General features: G+C 48.8%; 2 protein-coding genes across 2 annotated transcripts; one reads left to right on the top strand and one right to left on the bottom strand.

Annotated features, from left to right (window-relative positions):
- On the top strand, positions 1 to 4,420 carry LOC120456502 (cytochrome P450 18a1). Its single transcript, XM_039643369.2, has 5 exons — positions 1 to 1,014; positions 1,904 to 2,025; positions 2,126 to 2,555; positions 2,660 to 2,924; positions 3,401 to 4,420. The coding sequence occupies exons 1-5, from the start codon at positions 624 to 626 to the stop codon at positions 3,807 to 3,809; spliced, it is 1,617 nt and encodes a 538-aa protein (XP_039499303.1). The 5' UTR covers positions 1 to 623; the 3' UTR covers positions 3,810 to 4,420.
- A 254-nt stretch (positions 4,421 to 4,674) lies between these two features.
- Positions 4,675 to 7,440, bottom strand: LOC120456788 (cytochrome P450 306a1). Its single transcript, XM_039643806.2, has 3 exons — positions 6,499 to 7,440; positions 6,268 to 6,416; positions 4,675 to 6,025 (listed from the first exon to the last, which is right to left on the bottom strand). The coding sequence occupies exons 1-3, from the start codon at positions 6,884 to 6,886 to the stop codon at positions 4,811 to 4,813; spliced, it is 1,752 nt and encodes a 583-aa protein (XP_039499740.1). The 5' UTR covers positions 6,887 to 7,440; the 3' UTR covers positions 4,675 to 4,810.
- Positions 7,441 to 20,275: the final 12,835 nt, after the last annotated feature.

Raw genomic sequence — 20,275 nt, 5'->3', positions numbered from 1 at the left:
CATCGCCGTCGATCATTCGTTTGGCGCTCTGCTCACTCGCGCGCTCGAAGCGGGCTCGAGTTGTTATAAAAGTGGCAAGGACATACGGTCGAGCCATTAGTCGAAAACTATAAACGCTCGACGCGAAATCGTCTCCGGCTCTCCGTCTCCGTTGCCGTAACCAAAAACCGCCAAACCGTTTCATACGCTACGTATTGAAACGTACACCACAGTTTATTATTATCACAAATATATAGAGATAATATATTTTTTTTTACGGTTTTTTTCGGCATCCTAAAAATACGCGCAGTACAAAATAATTTTGAAAAAAAAAAAACTGAACACTATTCCAAAGGAATCGCAACGCAGCGCCACGCATTAAATTGCATTTTTTTTTTCAAGTGCCAGTCGAAAGCGAGTAAAAGCAAAAGTGACCACCAATGGCCGCCAAGCAGTGCAGTAAATAAGCGAGCACCAAGCAGCAAAAGGGAAATCCGCCCAAGAAAGGCGACCTAAACAGCCAGGGCAGAGCGAACCACCAGCACCAGGAGCACCTTGAGAGGAGCACCTAGAGAGGAGCGCCAGGCGGAGCAATCACTACCACCTGTACACACCCACCCACCGCAGCAAGGCACCCACCCAACATGCTGGCCGACTCGTACCTGATCAAGTTTCTGCTGCGCCAGCTGCAACTGCAGCAGGATGGCGATGCCCAGCACCTGCTGATGGTCTTCCTGGGCCTGCTGGCCCTGGTCACACTCCTCCAGTGGCTGGTGAGGAACTACCGGGAGCTGCGCAAACTGCCGCCAGGTCCCTGGGGACTGCCCGTCATCGGTTATCTGCTGTTCATGGGCAACGAGAAGCACACACGCTTCATGGAGCTGGCCAAGCAGTACGGATCCCTGTTCTCCACGCGACTGGGCAGCCAGCTGACCGTCGTGATGAGCGACTACAAGATGATCCGCGAGTGCTTCCGGCGCGAGGAGTTCACCGGACGCCCGGACACTCCCTTCATGCAGACGCTGAATGGCTATGGTGAGTTGGAAGCCCACTAAACAATATTGGTTACAAAGTGCTGGCGGAGATGGGCGGTGGGCTATAGAAGTATATATAGATGCTGATAAGCCACCTGTTTACGTGAAATTAGTATTTACTACTCTGTTTACTACGTACTTGTAGAGTACGTACTATAGGTACTATAGGTAAATTAGCTCGGAAATATTTCCTATAAATCCGCTGCGAAAGCTGAAAATTATCAAGTCATCTGCCCGTCTGGCCGTCAGAAAGTCAAGTCCAGATTTAACGAATAAATAAACGTACTTAAACGTATTTAAACTTAAACGTACTTAAACGTATTTGAACTTAAACGTACTTAAACGTATTTAAACTTAAACTTAAAATTTAGTACCTGAGATGTAGTGAGATTGAGTAAAGCCGCCTATTAAGTGAAGAAATTCCACTGGCATTTCTTTGTCGCTTCGGTTCATTTTCTTTCCGCTCTCTTTGATTTTCGATTATCGATTTTCGAATTAATTTGTATTTTTATTTGCATTTTTTGATATTATATATTTTTGTTTTCTTATTTGATTTCGATCGCCTTTAGCTGCACTTGTTTATATATGCATTCATATACGTACATACGCATTTAACGCAATGATAAGGCATTGCGGCACTTTTTTTTCATGCCGCAAAATCACGTTTTTGGCTTTTGTTTCGTTTGTGTGTCTTGTGCATTTTTCGCTGTGATTTCTTTTCTGGTATTTCATTTTGACGAAGTAGGGCAAGAGCCTACCTCAATTAAGTGTACAGATTGCTGCATAAAAAATTAAAAATAAAGATAAGAGCCCAGCACTCCCCATCCAATTCGATCCGATTCGCTTTAAAGTTGTATCTCAATCGCCTCCATTTCCTTTGCATTATCCAGGCATCATCAACAGCACTGGCAAACTGTGGAAGGATCAGCGCCGCTTTCTGCACGACAAGCTCCGCCAGTTCGGCATGACCTACATGGGCAACGGCAAGCAGCAGATGCAGAAGCGCATCATGGTGAGTCCCGCTTGCCGCTAATCCTTACAAGCTAGCAGGGAGCAGCTAGTAACCGTATCCTCCTTCTTTCTTTCTCCTCCTCCTGCTCCTGCTCCTTCAGACGGAAGTGCACGAGTTCATCGGCCACTTGCATGCCAGCGATGGCCAGCCCGTGGACATGTCACCCGTCATCTCGGTGGCCGTCAGCAATGTGATCTGCAGCCTGATGATGAGCACCCGGTTCAGCATCGATGATCCCAAGTTCCGGCGCTTCAACTTCCTCATTGAGGAGGGCATGCGGCTGTTCGGAGAGATCCACACCGTTGACTACATACCCACCATGCAGTGCTTCCCCAGCATCTCCACGGCCAAGAACAAGATCGCCCAGAATCGCGCCGAGATGCAACGTTTCTACCAGGACGTCATCGATGACCACAAGCGCAGCTTCGATCCCAGCAACATTCGCGACCTGGTCGACTTCTATCTCTGCGAGATCGAGAAGGCCAAGGCCGAAGGCACCGATGCCGAGCTCTTCGATGGCAAGAATCACGGTAAGTTCAAGTCCTCCTCTCACCCCCCAATCCCCACCAGCTGCACACCTGCCCATCTGTAACTTTACTGACCTCAAATTGCTTGTCTTCTTCAATTTTTGCAGAGGAGCAACTGGTGCAGGTGATCATCGATCTGTTCTCCGCCGGCATGGAAACCATCAAGACCACGCTGCTGTGGATCAATGTGTTCATGCTGCGCAATCCCAAGGAGATGCGCCGCGTCCAGGACGAACTGGACCAGGTGGTGGGACGCCATCGCCTGCCCACCATTGAGGATCTGCAGTACCTGCCCATCACCGAGTCCACCATTCTGGAGTCGATGCGCCGTTCCAGCATCGTTCCCTTGGCCACCACTCACTCGCCCACAAGGTAAGCATCCTCGAGATTAGAGACTGGGGATTGTGCAAGGGATGCTGGGGTATTGGGGGATCTGGAGCTGGAGCTGGAGCTGGAGCTGGAACTGGAACTGGAACTGAAGCAGATAGTGCAGCTATCAGCAGATGGAGTGCTTACGCACTGGCGTTTAGAGATCTACGCAAATGCCGCGAGGTCCGTTCATTCACACCAGATCTCGTTGATTGCCATTCATTGTCGTGGCTAGCTCCATTCAGCTGGCTCGTGCCCCGGATCCCCCCGAATCCCCACCCCCCCCGCTCCGCTGCAGCCCAAGTGCGTGGCCCAGTTTCTGTGTGCCTCCACAGATGCCAGTAACCAGATTAGCTGCAATGCGCAGTGGGCCCAGCCCCTGCAGCTCGCTGATAATCGCCGATGCACCGATCACAAACTAATCACAAATTTCTCCCTCTCTCCTCTCTTCTCTCTCCCCTCCTCTCGTCCACGCGCAGGGATGTGGAACTCAATGGGTACACCATACCGGCCGGCTCGCACGTCATCCCGCTGATCAATAGCGTCCACATGGATCCCAATCTGTGGGAGAAGCCCGAGGAATTCCGCCCGTCGCGTTTCATCGACACCGAGGGCAAGGTGCGCAAGCCGGAGTACTTCATACCCTTCGGCGTGGGCAGGCGGATGTGCCTGGGCGATGTGCTGGCGCGGATGGAGCTCTTCCTGTTCTTCGCCTCCTTCATGCACTGCTTCGACATCGCCCTGCCCGAGGGTCAGCCGCTGCCCAGTCTCAAGGGCAACGTGGGCGCCACCATTACGCCGGAGTCCTTCAAGGTCTGCCTCAAGCGCCGCCCCCTGGCGCCCACTGCCGCCGATCCGCATCACATGCGCAACGTTGGCGCCAACTGAGGTGGACCTGGTCCGCTCCAGAGCACGGTTTTGTTCCTACACAAAAACACAAAAAAAAAAAAGCACAAGAGAGAAATGTAAAGAGTGGAGGCCATTTCCATACTGGCCTCCCATTAAGAGCTATCCATTTAGCCATAAGTTAGTAGCTATCCGCCCGTGGGAGGAGCACATCCGGATCCCAGCTAGAGCTGGACAAGGAGCAGAGCAGCCGGAAGCTGTGACCAACACACAGAGGACTGCAACCAATTCTATTCTTTCACCCCCAAGAAGCTGTGTTCAACTAATTGTAATTAAACCGTAGTTAATATACGCCCTAGTTAGGTTCGTTTGTACGTACTGCTAATGTCAATGTTTTTATAGTTTTATAGTTAATAGTTAATAATTAATATTATTATTATTATTACCGCTAATGTTAGGTTATCGCGTATGTGTAAAGCCAGCAGGCCGATTAAGTTTAGTTAGCTAACGTTCTTGTTTATTCGTAGTATTAGTGCTAGCTTAATGTCCAAACAACAAACAACAAAACAAACTGTGGTTTAGTCTTACAAGCACACATCAAAATAGGCAAACGATTCGAAAATAAAGAAAAATTTGTGAAAAAACCTTGAAAATGAAATGGGCTGTATTTACTTGACAGTATTTTAGTAAAGGTCGCAAATTGATAGAGAAAAACATCTCAAACTGGAAAATTTAACGCACTTAAAGCTTATACAAATTTAAAGAATTCACTAATTAAATAATTCACTAAAAATCCATCTCTCTTATTCATTCAGCCATTTTAAAAAACTTATATTGACATTGGGAAACATAAAAGTATACATTATAGACATTTATTGCTTGACATGAATTATTTATTAAATATGCAACTGAAAATTCCTTAAAAAATGTCCACAAAAAACCACAAAAAAGCGCATTAAATAAGCCACCATTCACAAATAATTGTACTAAAATATTTAAGGATACAAAAAAAAATCGCATACAATGGGATGCACTCATGCAACCTAATCCTGCAGCACGGATCCGTCGGGTTCATGGCGCATCTCCATCGCCGGCAGCTTGGTGAATCGCAGCTTGTGGGGAACGGGGGTCAGGGTGATGCCGCTCTCGCCCGCCATGTCCACGTCTGTGCCCGGGGGCAGCTCCAAGTGGAAGCGCCTCAGGATGCGGCCCGTGAATAGTGTGAGTATCATGCGAGCCATGTCCTCGCCGGGACACATGCGGTAGCCCGACGAGAATGGGATGAACTGTGGCGGCGCCTGGTAGCTGCCTTCGGGCGTCAAGAAGCGCTCCGGACGGAACTGCTCCGGTTCCGGGAAGGCCACTGGGTCCATGTGGATGGCCCACTCCAGGCAAACGATCATCGAACCGCCCTTGATGTTATAATCGCCCATGATGGCTTCCTCTTTGCATCCGTGCGGAATGCCCAGTGGGACAACGCTGCGTATGCGCATCGTTTCGGAAATGCAAGCCCGCAGGTAGGCCAGCGACTCCAGTTCCTCCAAGCTGGGCGACGGACCCAGCGGCAGGAGGAGCTCATGCAGTCGCCGCTGGCAGCGCTGTTCGCGGGCCAAGTAGAGCAGGAACCAGCGCAGGGTGGCCAGTGAGGTGTCCACGCCGGCGCCAAAGAGATCGGCCAGCAGATGACGCAGTTGGTCGTCGCAGTAGAGCTGCGAGTCCGTATCGCGTACGACGAGGAAGTGCTCCAGTATGCTCTCCGGCTCGAACTTGTCCTCCTCGTCGCTCTCCTCCTCGTCATCCTCGTCCGCCGCAATTTCGGGCTCAATCTGCTCCTGGTTTGCATTCCTTTCCGCCTCCTTTGACTGCCGGCGCTGCTCCTTCGCCAGCTGCCTTTGCAGCCGCTTCTGCTCCTGGAGCTCCTTGAACACCTGCTGCTTCTCCCTCAGCCGCTGCAAACAGGCCTCCACAATGCGATCGTAGATGGCGTGCGTCTTGGCCTTGCCCTCCAGCAGGAAGCGTATGTTGCGCTTGTTGGCGGGCAGATGACGCAGCCAGGGCAGGAAGTTGACCACCCCGGAGACGCCAATCAGCTTCACGCCCTCCTCCTGCAGCCGCTGCAGGTACAGCCAGTCGGGGTCGTTCCGCTTGTAGGTGATCCCGAAGACCAGGTCGTTTATTATGTTGCCCAGCGAGTGGTGGAGCGCCGGCAGCGGGTCCACCTCCGATGCACAGCTCTTTTTCGCCTCACTCTCGAATAGCTGTAAAGGAAAATGTTGTACAAATTTAATGCAAATATATATACAATACTGCACTAATACTACACTTTAATTCAATACACTCAATACAACTCAATTCAACTGGAATTTTATTAAGCATATTAAAACATATTATTCCATGTGCGCATTCAAGCGTTCAGTGTAGATCTCCCAGGCAAATGTCGCGCTTTTTTCCGCTGCTGACCCAGGCGAACCCACCTCCACCTGGAGGTGGAACCACTTACCTGGACGCACTCGTTGACGCCGCGGGCGATGCGCCGCTCCAGACGGGCGCGCAGTTCCCCCGGCCGACGGGTCATGCCCAAGGCCTTCAGCCAATCGATAGTCTCGCGTCGCGCATGTCGCCAAATGTCGAGCTGGGCGCAGATGATTCCTGTCGTGGAGAACAGGGTATGAAGAGGGTATAACCACCAGTGAGCCGGAAAAGCCCGGTAGCTTAGCGCTACTTAGCTTACCAAATCCACCCATGATGCCGTGTGTGAGGTAGAGCGGAGCCCGGCCATTCATCACATCGCGCCGAAAGAAATCCCGCACCAAGGCGGCATCCGTGAGGATTACGGTACGCACCCTGCCCATTTTCAGCTCAAAGATGCCGCCATAGCGCTGGGCCAGCTTCTGGAGTGACTTGTGCGGCGCCCGGGCGTCCAGGAAGGGCAGATAGCCCAGTAGCGGCAGGCCCCAGGGACCCGGCGGTGAGACGCCCAGGATGTCTTCGTACTCGCGCTCGCACAGGTACAGAATCACCAGGACGAGCGCACCCGGAACCAGCAGAAAACCGAGGCTCTGCACCGAGGGCATCCAACCGGTGTAGCCGCCAACAACATCCACGATGTCCGACGACATCACTTTCGATTTCCGCCTGCTCTCACTTTTTTTTTTCTTTCGCTTTACCCTCTCGTCTCCTTGGCTGCGCGACTACTTCTCCTGTTAGAGATGTTCTCGGATGATACTGGGATTCTTGGCTCAGTTCCTCAGTTCCTCGGGTAGTCAGTTAGTCAGCTAGTCAGTTAGTCAGTTAGTCAGTTAGTCAGTTAGTCAGTTAGTCAGTTAGTCAGTTAGTCAGTTAGTCAGTTAGTCAGTTAGTCAGTTAGTCAGTTAGTCAGTTAGTCAGCTAGTCAGTTAGTCAGTTAGTCAGTTAGTCAGTTAGTCAGTTAGTCAGTTAGTCAGTTAGTCAGTTAGTCAGTTAGTCAGTTAGTCAGTTAGTCAGTTAGTCGGCTTGTCGTGTTGCCAGCTTCTTGGTCTCCCTGATTCTCGGATCCCGACGTCCAGTCGCCAGCAGAGCTCTGCGATTACTGGAATTTCTTTAGAATTTGAAACGAGTCTCTCGGACAGAAATGCAAACAGGGCAGCGGCGAGCTGTCAACGTGTGTCTACGTCAGCAACGGGAACGGAGGAAGAGCGACCGCCGAAGGCCGTCCAGACAATGGTAACATCAGTTACCATATACCATATACCATGTGCCATGTGCCATATAGCAAACCATATATAGCATATAGCATACAGCAGGCTTCGGGTTTCGGCATCGAAGAATGAGAGTGCGAATGTAAAATTTGAAAATGAAATCGCCCGTTTATCATATGCACATTCATTACACCCACTCGGCGGCGCACTAAGCTGGCCGAGATCGAGATCCGCATCCAGATCGAATGGGCGAGCTACGCACCGTAGGAAACGCCGCTAGTTTGGGATCAGATCACAGTACTCATATGGCGGAAGAAAGGGTATCCAGCTGCCCGGATGGCCGGCCCATCCTGAGTACCTAACTTCGGACATGAATTTATTCAATCGACCGTCTCTACCTTTCCATTTCTATTTCAGCCACATTTGCACTTTTCCTGTGTATTCCTTAATTTCGCGGCTGCTGAATTGCTTTCGATTTGGGTTTACCTAAGCCGCAGGCAAAACAACAGCAGGCCCATAAAATGAGCCGGGGTTTTCCCTGCACAGCGAGAAAACTTGCATAAGATAGTATGGTAGCACAGAACATGGAACATATTTTCTAGAATACTATTATTTATTATCGATGGACAATGGACGAGCAGCACAAGGAGCCCTTTTGGGTAAATGCCATTGCCTGGGGATTTCCAGCTGACGGAGCGGTCTGAGTCATGTCGGCACTGCAACTTCTGGAAAGGAATGGCGGCGGGCGATTAGCAGCGTGTGGGGGGGGGAGGGGGGGATGCAAGTGGCAGCGAGGAAGTGGAAGTGGAAAGGGACCGCGAGGCTGGACAAACAAGTTCAGGGCCAATGGCATGCGCTAAAATAGATCCGGCGGCCGTTGACTCCTCGCGCGATCTGTGGACAAAGGAGCAGCGCATCAAGATCTACGATCACCCAGGCCATAGCCTTTCCGTGGCATTAACTTGAAATTTACCTGTACATTTTAATGACCCGCCAGTGGCGGCAACGGGCGAGCTCTGGCTGCGTGCAGCGGTCGCCGAACCTTTCCATTGTCCAGACACATGGGTCCACATCCTCAGATGCACCGATCCACCACCGATCCACCTCGGTGCGATCCTCGGCAGCGACAATGTTCTTGAGTGGCAGACGGTTCAACAGACGCAGACGCCAAGATCATTGGCCTGTCGGGGCAACATCCTATGGCAAAGGGAAAGGACATGAACCCAACGGCGAGCGGATGCTGCCTGTCAACGCGGCCGGTATTCTTATTTTTAAACCCTTTCGACTGCCTGGCTGCGCTAAATGTGGTAAAAAACGAAATAAAAATGCTAAAAGCGGGGCACGCAGACGGCACAAGCAGCTGTGGGATTAAGGGGACTCAAGGGGGTGGGGATCGGGGCTCGGGGATTGGGGATTGGGGATCGGGGTCACCGAAAACACAAATTGGGGCTCGCAATTCGTGCTAACATAATTTCACCCAAAAAAAAAAGGGATTTTATATAAGGATTCTGGCTGCTGTAGATTGACTTGGTTGAAGCATGGCTAGTTCATACAATAACATATTGAGCAAATAATAAAAACATAAAATAAAAGTTTATATATATTAATTTAAGGTTTATATTCCAAGAGAATGAACTATATGGTTTTATGTTTCAAATCATTACATTGCTAAGGTCACATAATTGCCATAATTTGTATTAAATAGAAAGTAGCTTGGCTTACAAATTGCATCGCAACTCCAAGTTTGCTCTACATCCAAGGGTTGGCATCCAAGGATCGCCGCTCGAAGATCCAAGACTGGGTGGTGGCCACATCAACGTCGGCGGAGATAGCCCCCAACGCATTTCCACACACTCATGCTGATATAATGCGTCTAATCAGCGCATTGCGCACGAATTTTCGGTGTGTGTGCTTGAGTGGAAGTGGAACTGGAACTGGAAATCGAATCGAATCGAATTGAATCGAATCGGGGGCACCTCATCATGGCACCCAGCTCACGTGGCGTATTCGCGTTCCCTTATCACGGAACAGAGCACACAGAGGCACGGGTTTCGTCAGGCATTAATATTACAGTTGCAACAGCGCATTGATAGTGGCCAGCTCTCGAAATGGGAATGGGAATCGAAATGGGAATGGGCATCGGATTGGATTGGATTGGGACTGCGAATGGGAATGGATGAACCTCCTCCGCCGTCGGCTCCATTCTGTGTGTGTGCTCCACACATGTTTACCCTTTGCACACCCAATATTTCATTTTCGAAAGCGAGCAATCGATCTGCTGCTTGCTCCAGTGCAGAAAAATGTGTCAAGGTAGTTTGCGTGCTTTATTTTTTAACCCAATTCCAATGTTTATGCACTCATCCAATATAGTAACAAATACACATATATATATATATATATATATATATATTTTCTCCGCTCTATGCGACGAAGCTTTATGGCACGCGCCGCGAATGGAATGGTAATTCAAGCCCCCCAACCAAATGTGCTGTGTCCGATGGTTTGCGACATTAATGGAGCATCTCGCATTTGGTGGCAAAGTCCAAGGTTGAGCACCAGAACAGCGGCCACCATCGGGCACCAGCTGTCCAGGCCAGCGTCTGCTCTTTCATCCAGAGTCAGCGATTTGGCCGCCATCGTAAGTCGCATTTCGGATACCCCAGCCATTTGGAGTTTGAGGCCACCAGGCGGCGAGCTTGAGGCAGTGCATCCGGCAGTCGGCGGCGTTGATGATGATTGGCCAGCAATTAAGCAGTGTGGAATGCGCCGACGAATGGGTTAAGTCACGGCGATCCGTGGCAGAAGACACCCGAGTGCAGTCAGCTGCCTACGGTCATCCGACCCATCTTGATTTTTACGGGCCAGCCAGCTGGTAGTGCACATCTGCACATGGTGCCTCCCAAAAACTGGTGACTTCAGCAATTAGTGGCTTTGTTTTCTACAATTCGTGTGATTTGTGTGTTTCGAGTGATTTGTGTGATTTGTGTGATTTGTGTGCTTTGCGGCGACTATTTGCACGACGGACGGACGGATAGTTGGATAGACGGATGGATGGATGGATGGACGGACGGACGGAGTGAATGTGATTGGCGTACAAAATCGAATACGAATTTTACAGAGATACCTTGACATCTTTCATAGGCCAAGCCAGCGTTCGTTTAACCCATCCAACCAACCGACTACAGACATGGGTATGGCTACGACTACGACTACGACTACGGCAGCCACCCAAAGAACGTGCCAGTGGATTCCAGTGACTACATTCTGTCGGGTCTTGAAATTGCTGGCAATAAAATCAAAAGAATTTACATTCGGTCACATTTTCATTTCAATCTCGCTCTCAATGCTCGCTGCATCGGATTTGGAATTGGATTTGGATTTGGATTTGGCTTTGGATTTGCACTCACATTCGGATGCGGATCCAGGGCAAAGTCTGGTACAGATTTAAACTATCTTCTTGACTCAATTATCCTTGATCGTTTTGCAGCAAGGATAAATAGATAATTATTTTGCAAGCTTACGATCTACAGCATTGGATCAATCTCGCAAGTGTAATTTCTACATAATATCTGGATGCGTCTTTTCCAAATATTTATCTTGCATTTTAAGTACCATAAACAGAGTAATTCAACTCTATTTTAAATAGCTTCTTAAAAGCATTCTAGTAATTGTATTACTTTTTGCAGAAATTGCTAAAAATGGGCATACCACTTATGAGAATAAGTTATCTTCTGTTCTGACCGATCAGATCCGATACGATCCGATCCGACCGAGTCCAAGTAGAGCCAAGTAGAGCCAAGTGAAGCCAAGCCAAGCGGCGGTAAGAGCGACTGCAGCAGTTCAATGGCTTTTGAGCCATTTTGAGGTCAATGCACCCAGTGCATCGAGAGGTGGCAGTGGTGGCAGTAGTGCCACCTGTAGTGGGCTGCTGCTGGGGTGGCGGGTGGCCAAAACCAAAGATCGGGCCCGCAGCCGAAAACCTTGCGCATGAACGGATCCATGGACATGGACACACACTCACTGGCCAACCACTACTCAGTAGTAGTGAGTAGTGAGTAGTGAGTAGTGAGTAGTGAGTAGTGAGTACTGAGTAGTGAGTAGTGAGTAATGAGTAGTGAGTAGTAAACAGTGTGAAGTGAGCCGCCACGTTAGCCAAGTTAGCCAGTTTCAGGCTGTCTGGTCTGGCGGCGGCGGCGGATCTCAAGTAAAATCAGAAATCTCGTAAAATCAGAAAATGAGAGCTGCTTCGTATTGGTCTCGGTATCTGTATCTGTATCTTTAACTGCATCTGTATCTGTAGCTGTATCTTTAACTGCATCTGTATGTCTGGCGTATGCAAAAAATGCATTTCGAATGTAAAGTGGCGACTTGCTGTTAGCTGTTAGCTGCTGGCTGCTGGCTGACAAATTGCCGCCTCAACTTGTTCTGACACCTTTATTCGGGCGGTCTCTTGGCTGCCACTGCTGCTACCAATGCTACCAATGTGGCAACATTCTAATTAAGCTGCGCGCCACACATTGTTTCGACACCTGCCCGCCCAGCGCACACAAACAGCCAACAACCAACAACCAACAGACAACAACAAACTACAAACTAACAAGCAACCACAAACAAATGCAAACGCTTGCACGTGCCGCTCACACACACACACACACACACACACACACAGATAGGCAACACATTGATGAAGTCATCGTGGAAAATAGTTGGGGTTTTCTGGCCGCGTGCCGGGGAAGCACCAAGTATCTGCGTCCTTCGAATGTATCTGTATCTTTACGTTTCATAACAAACTTGACCGGAAGAAAATGAATTAAGTGATTAGGATATCAAGTATAGTTTCGTCTTGCTGCTACATATATCTCAATCTAAATCCTGGTCCTAGGAACTAGCACTGTATCTACGTATCTGCGTATGTGGAGCAGCAGCAGCAGCAGTAGCAGCAACTTGAGATGCTAATTCCAAGGTTCTGCATCCGCGGGGTCAACGAATCGCAGCCACTGTATGCTGAAAGTGAAGCAGTTCCAATTCCAATTCGAATTCCAATTTCAATTCCAATTCCAATTCCAAGTCCAATTCAAGCCATATGGAATCGAGGTGCTTAATCGCTCATAACCAGCCCACTAATCCGCTAATCATCGCATATATTAGTGGCAGAAACTGATGAAAGAAAACATCGAGATCGTGAACGGACAGAACGACAGAAATCAATATACATACTATGATGATGGCGACAAAGAAAACATGCGACTTGTATTCATTTCGTTTTCAGATTTCGATTTCAATTTCAATTTCCTATTGAAAGCGTTCGTTGATCTCGGCCCCATAAGTCGGCTAACCAGATCTTAAAGTAAAGATCTCCGATCGAAACCCTTGGTCTTACTCATAGATAATCACACAAGGTTGTCTTGGATAGTTGGCTTCTTGGCTTCTTGGCTTCTGTGTTTATATACAGCAAGGGCAAGGGCTGCAGCTTCCACGAGATCTGACTATATGCGAAGATATAGCACTGAGATCCCATCCAGCGCCAGTGATTACGTACGATCGTTTAATAATAATATGATAATTTCAAATGGGCCTTGGACTAGGCATTGGATAATGCCAGTGCCAGTGCCAGTGCCACATTGCCAGTTCCAGTGCCAGTGCCAGGATCGATCGATCGATCAGCTCGATTGACAAGCTCAATGAAACGCGGCGATCCATTCTGATGATTGTGCAACGCTCCACGGACTCGCACACTTACTACATACTACAATACTACAATACAACATACTACATACAAGTACATACATACATATATGGAGTGGGTGGGTGCGGGTTTGGGTTTCTAATCAGGGGGCGAGATTAACGCATCTCATCTTGAACGCGTCCATTTCCATTTTCTATTTTCCATTTGCATGAATTGTGCTCTCGGGCACAATTACAATGTCAGCGATTGGCAATTCAATTGCGGCGACAAATCTCAATGCAAATGCGACACTTGCAAACTGCAAACGCCAGCCTGCTGCATTGCTGCATTGCTACCCTGTAACTAACACATAGAATGCGAGGGTGGCTCGAGGCCGTGAACTAGGGGAAGCACCTGCCGCTGCTGCCTGGCATTATATAAAAAGCGATCGAGCTGCGTATCGAAGTCAAGACGCCCGGTGCATGCTAATCCGCATCAGCATGCAATTGCGATTCATGGGCTGCATGCAAATGCATTGGGCCCCAAAACATGACACTACTAGGCACACACAAAAACAGCTGGGGCCAAGAAAGTGTCACTGCAATGCTGCGTTCATAAATTACTAAAGATCTCGTAATCAGTGGGATAGTGGGATAGCTTATACACAAGCTTTTCATAGGACATGGCTTTCGCTCAACTCTCGACCCTATTTTTGTGACCGCTGTTGTCCGCTTGGCATTACTTTCGGCCCAAATGGGAAGCCCCGAGCACCGCGAACACGTGACTTTCAACTGCAGCAGTGGTGCCAACTATGTACTTATGCCAAAAACATGAGGCATCTATCACAAAGTGCCTATGAGAAATAGCATCTATGAAGTAGCATTATTAACTGAAATAACTAATGATGAGATATTGGTTATAATTCCAAAGAAAGTTCAATGGGCACTACTTTATTCGCATTCTGTCCTGGTTGTAATCGATTTCATCCTGATGTATTTCGATTTAGGTAATGGATTTCCTAAACTTTAGAGTAGTCTGTTAACTAAGTAGTTGGTTAAGATAGTCCAAGAAGACACCCAGAAGACACCAGTGACACCAGTGTCAGTGGACCACGCCACTATCTGCCAGGGAAGGTGCCAGTGTGGGGTGGTAATTGGTAATTGATACACTTCGAAACCTGTTACCCTGCGGCACTGGATTCGGCAACAATGTTGCACGAAATGAATGCCTCTGACCCCAACGGAAACTCATCGATGACCCGAACTGTAGATTGTGCCTGGGATTCTGTGGCCACTCCCGGTTTTCTCCTCGCTCGGCTGCTGCGTGGCGGCTTTTTTTTTGAGGCCAAATTTAATTGCAACAACTGCAGCGGCAGCAGCAACAGCAGCAGCAGCAGCGGGAACAGGAACCCCAAGCAGTGACTCGTGAAACTCTGCTAAATTGGCAGCTGGTCAAGAGAGGCTGCCTCAATAATAAGTAATTGCCAAATTCTGTACCTCTTCTTCGGGCTGTTTCTCTCATTATGGTTTTATTATTGCTTCATATCCGCAACAGCTACTTTCGCAAGGTAATTGACATGGATTGGGAGCACGCACAGCACACACAGCACACACAGCACACACAGCACACACAGCACATACAGCACATACAGTCCAATACGGAGAGGGTCCAGTGGAGTCCAAGGGATCCACCCCAGGAGGTAGGCCACGGGGCACTTAGGTGGCGGGCAGTGACAAATGGGTGAAATGCAATTAGCCGGCCATTAAGGTGTGCGATAATTGCAGCCAGGACATCGCTGGCTTCTCCTCTTCTGGGGTATATGGCTATAGCGGTGCAGCAGCAGCAGCCGCAGCAGCAGCAGCATCCGCAGCAGCAGCAGTAGCAGCAGCAGCTTGGCGACATGGTCAAATGACAAGTTGGTTCAGTGGGTCGTTCAACTGGTTGAGCTGCCGCTGCCGAGCGGCGGCGACTCTGCGGCTGCTTTTTGTCGTCGGTCTGCTGGCGGTCGTTGACCGCTGGCCTACAACCGTAGGCTATGGCTATATGGCTTTAGCTATGGCTATATGGCTATATGGCTTTGGCTTGGTATTATGCCAGCTGAGTACCGCAACTGTGCGGCGACACCCACTCGCACTTGGATCCCATGAAGAGAAGGTGAAAGGGGGGCTTGGCTATGGAGCTGAGTAGCTGGGTAGCTTGCATTCTAATAGCCAGAGCATTGATTTTGAAAAACGAAAGAGTCAGTCATTAAGGCAGTCCGTTTTCCGGTCACTGTGTCATGCAATCTCCCATTATCCACCATCTACTATCCATCACAACATCACCACATTGCCATCGCCATAGCCATCACCATCACCATCACCATCACCATTCCCAAAGCAAACACGCACTGCCAAATGGAGCCAAACACTCGCACTCAATGGCGAGATCAATGCACTCTGGCCAAGTGTTGACAGTGAGTCGGTTGCCTAATGCATTGCAAAAAGGTTAGAAACAACAACAAGTGGCTTACCTACATTCCCAGCCTGCACATGTCTGCGTGCGAATTCCATGCGACACACATCCACACATCCACACACATCCACACACCACACACCACATACATCCACATGGCAAGCGCACCACTTTGGCAGCAAGACGCCCCCACTGCTGCACTGCCGCACTGCAGCAGCGGGAGTTCATTGACTTTTGCGCAAACGCAAACGCACAAGCCTCCAATTCCCCTCGCCTGCCCCCCCACCCACTCCCCTGCCATCTCCCCAGATCTGAGATCCCCCGCCCCCCTGGGAACCCCCAGTCCCCCAATACCCCAATCAATGCAATGCACACTCGCGTAGGCCGTCAACTTGTCCAACAAGTTGGGTAGACGACGCTGCAGCAGCAGCAGCAGCAGCAACAGCAGCAGCAGCAGCAACAGCAGCAGCAACAGCAGCAGCAACAGCAGCAGCGGCTAATGTTGTCGTCATCAGAGCCAGAGCCGTACCCATTCCCATAGCCATAGCCATAGCCATAGCCATTGCGAGCGATCTCTGGGTATCCGCATCTCACTCTGGCCTCTTGGCCACCAGTTAGATGGCAGGATAACAGCGCCGCAGTTGTCGCTGTTGCCTCTGTTGCCGCAGTTGCCACTGTTGCCGCAGTTGCCGCAGCCACCGCGTCGGCCATGCCAATGGCAGCGGCGTCACTGCGTCTCAGCGCAACGGTCAATGACCGACCGACTAAAAAACAGCATTGCTAGCACCGCCACCGAACCACCAAACAACCAAACAGCCGAACCACCGAACCACCGCACCACCAAACCACCGAGCTACACTACACCACACCACAAGCACACACACACACACACACACAAACACACTCAAATAGCGTGACTTCCGAGGCGAGTGCGCTTTTGGCGGGGCCAAAATCCTTGCTTCAATGTCAAGGAAGTCGAAGCGCCGCAGAGGCAACTTCCTTGTGCAGACGACTGGATGCCCCATACACTTGTGCACTTGGCTATCCTCCTCCTCCTCCCCCTTCCCCTCCTACTCAACAAGTGAGCGGCATTTGAAATGTGCGCTACATGGAAAGAAAATCGATATGTATTTATAAATTGATGTTTTATGGAACTATGTAGGTAAAAGCATAAATCACACATAGTTCTATAAATTCTCTAAATATATTAATGTTCCAAGACCAAACTGCTATTAGTATCAATTATTATACCTTTTTAGCACTGACAGCTTGCCGAATATAGCATCACGCTTACACTCACTTATGTGCTAATGACTAGTTTAATGTAGTGCCAATTTTATACACATTAACTTTTATTATAATAATAACTAAAGTAACTAAATTACCAATAACTAAACTAATAACTTAACTAATAACTATTAAAATCAACACAAAGTAATGATTTATAGTCGTTTTACCCCAGTTTCGAGTGTACAGTGTCTCACACCCATATGAATTAACCATTAACTAGATAGGAAAGTAAAAGATGTATAAATTCGCCAGCAATCCGCATTTCTTACCGTGTACGTTGTCTTCCACGACGCCGACGTCGTCGTCAACGCTGGCGCTGCTGCTGACGAAGCCGGCAGCAGCGTTGACTTGTAAACAGAAAAGTTCGTAAACCTTTAAAAGTGAAAGTAAAATCGGACGTAGACCTACATATACCAATGCAAAGGGGCGACGGCTACGGCGAGCATGTGTCACGGTATGCGTGTGAGCGTGAGTGTTCCCAAGAAGCAGCTGCCAAACCAGAAAACACGGCAGCACGCTGATACTGGAGCTGGGAGTTGGCCAGAACGGTGGAGAGGGTGGGAAGGGGGGCAGGGGGGCCGGAGGGAAGGGAGCCGGGAGTTGGCGGGGAAGCGTTGTTGTGTTGGCAACACGACAGAACACACACGCCAGAACAGCGTCTCTTTCGCTCCGAGCGCTCCAGAATAATTTGCGTTCTCTGGTTGGACATGCAAACGAAAGACTTCAATGGCACGAACTTGGTGGCAAATCGCTTTCGAGTGAGCACAACGTTGGGATTTCTTTTATGGCCTATACATGTGCGTAGAAATACCCAAATGGGTATCTTTGATGTTTTTAGGGCCTGTAAACGAAAGACTTCAATGACACAAACTTGATAATGAAAAACCATTAATTTGAGCTACAAGTATTCACAGCACTTTAATCATGAGCCGCTAATGTGCAGTCAATCTTTAGTCAAATTCCAACGCAAATCGAAAGATTAAGCACAAACTTGCAATCCCGTGCGGTTGAAGGAAGTAAACCTGTGGCTTTTTGGGAGGGCTTTAGCCCACACGCTCTACCCCCCAAACAAGCGACTTCCTCGAGTCACTGGCCAACCTTGGGCATCCCGCGCAAGTGCAGCACGTGCTCCAGCCGGCAGCCACAACAGGCAAAGCAGCCACAACAACAGTCGCAACACTGACAACACTGACAACAGTCACAACAAACAACAAACAGCAAATGCGACGACGACCCCGGCGCGAAACTGGAACCCGCAGCCGTCATTGAATGAACTCCTGCGGCAAATAAACCGCATCCACGTCCACGACTTCCTGTCGATACCGTTACGTATATGCATTATGAGCAGTCAAAACAACAACAACAACAACAACAACAACAATAACAACGCCAGTGGATTGCGCAAACAGCGGTGAAAAACAAAAAAATGAAACAAAAACAACCATTACCCACCCCAACAATAATGCGTTGGGATCAAAAGTCAATAAACTTTTGCGAATATTTTTTTTTCGGCAAGCGTTTTATCTGTGTGTTACCTTAACTTTGGTTATTTCGGGCAACTTTCTCGACATCAGGCGCCACCCCCTTTGTCGAAAAAACTTTCATCATCGATGCTGCGCAGCATCCCAACAGCATACCCAAAAAAAATAAAAAAATATATAAAAAAAAAAACGAAAAAACTGAAACTGTACAGTCAATAAACTCAACTCAAAAATTGCGTTGACTTTTCGTGTTACATAATAAGCAGAGCCATCGCCATCGCCATCGCCACAAAAACACAGCTGATCTTGGCTGGCAGAGCTCAGGCAACACGAAAAGCAGCCGAAAAGTTTGTCAACCCCAAACACAAAAACGAATACAAATCACTTGATTTTGTGGGTGGCGGCGGGTGGAGATTCCGAATAATGGGAATCCAATTCCGATTCAGATTCGAATTCCCATACCAATACTAAGTAATTTCAATACCAATTCCGATATGAAAAGGTCGACGACGTCTCTCAAGTCACCGGAAGAAGCGTGCCAAAAATATCTAAGCGCCGTGCTCGAAATAGAAGCCACTTGATTTGCCCCGTTCGTTGATCCGATCCGATCCGATCCCATCCGATTCAATACGATCCGAGATACCGGAGATGAAGTCCGGTCTGGTCTGCGCGAGAGTTTACTCAACCAACGAACGAACGAAAGAGAAGGCAATGAACGCGGCCAAAAAGCGGAAGTTTTTTTTCATCTTTTGGCTAGAACAGCTGGCCGCACAGCTGACCCAGGAGCTTCTGCTGCGTGTGGGTGCAGATAAAAAAACTATAAAGATATACAGATATACAGATATTAAGATATAAAGATACAAAGGCATAGTGATAGTGGTGACACCACTCGCGGGGTTCCTGGTTGCATATTTGGCTCACCGAAAGCGGGGCCAACGGACAGTCAGCGGCGCAGCAATAAACTTCAAAAACTTTGCCGGTCAACGAACCCGCATCTGTATTCAAGCCAAGACAAACCCAGTCCGCTGCCGCTGCCACTACCGCTGCCGACGGCGAAGTTGAAGCTGAAGCTGAAGCTAAAACTGATGGAGCTCTGCCTCGGCCGAAGTCTCTGCTCTGCTCTGCTCTGCTCTGCTCCGAGCCTCCTCCTCCGCCTCCGTCGACGTATAAGTAGTTTTGCCAATCGAATCGCCATGGCCGAGGCTGCGGCTGCGGGAACTTCTAATCAGCTGCTCGGCGACTGAGCTCTCAGCTGGCAAGCAGCAACAACAATTAGAAAGCCACCTCGAGAGCCATAACCATCACCATCACCATCACCATCACCATTAACATCCAACGTCATCATCATCTGCCAACTCTCGCTTCTTCACTTTTTAGTGGGTCTCGGGTTCGAGTTCGGAGTTTCCAGCGATACAAATACAGATAACGATACCGATACAGATACAGAAACCGATACAGATACAGATACAGATACCGATACAGATACAGAAACCGATACAGATACTGATACAGATACAGATACAGATACAAATACAGATACAGATACTTTGAATATGAAAGCATATTGAATGCCCTCAGCTTTGGGTCATTGGAATTGGAGCATATGGAACATAGGACCGGAATATGTGAGGCATACATATATCATACAAATCAACGGCGGCAGTCCGCTGGTCATTGGCATAGAATCTCCCATCAGCTGGCCGACAAAAACGAAAGCTCTAGAGTTCAAAAACCCCCAGAAGCAGCCAAGATTCTTTTTGTAGCACAATAAAGGTTGATGGCCATCAACTCCACTCCACCACTCGGAGGCAGACGCATTTCACTTGGCGAGAGCGAGAAAGTTTCGGCCCGATCGGAATTGGAATTGGAATTGGAATTGGAATCGGAATTGGACTCGAACTCGAAGTCGGAATTGGAATTGGAATTGGAATTGGAATCGTA

This window comes from Drosophila santomea, chromosome X, assembly GCF_016746245.2.
Source record: "Drosophila santomea strain STO CAGO 1482 chromosome X, Prin_Dsan_1.1, whole genome shotgun sequence".
Classification (NCBI taxonomy): domain Eukaryota; kingdom Metazoa; phylum Arthropoda; class Insecta; order Diptera; family Drosophilidae; genus Drosophila; species Drosophila santomea.
Note: the sequence above shows the minus strand (reverse complement) of the source record. Positions and strands in the feature narration are given on the sequence as shown.

Bases quoted from the DNA above. Each gene is read 5' to 3' on its own strand.
- LOC120456502 (XM_039643369.2), top strand. From the start codon at position 624: ATGCTGGCCGACTCGTACCTGATCAAGTTTCTGCTGCGCCAGCTGCAA. The intron at 1,015-1,903 runs GTGAGTTGGAAG...TGCATTATCCAG, and splicing joins GCAGACGCTGAATGGCTATG to GCATCATCAACAGCACTGGC. The intron at 2,026-2,125 runs GTGAGTCCCGCT...CTGCTCCTTCAG, and splicing joins AGATGCAGAAGCGCATCATG to ACGGAAGTGCACGAGTTCAT.
- LOC120456788 (XM_039643806.2), bottom strand. From the start codon at position 6,886: ATGTCGTCGGACATCGTGGATGTTGTTGGCGGCTACACCGGTTGGATG. The intron at 6,417-6,498 runs GTAAGCTAAGTA...TCTCCACGACAG, and splicing joins CGGCATCATGGGTGGATTTG to GAATCATCTGCGCCCAGCTC. The intron at 6,026-6,267 runs GTAAGTGGTTCC...TTTCCTTTACAG, and splicing joins GCGTCAACGAGTGCGTCCAG to CTATTCGAGAGTGAGGCGAA.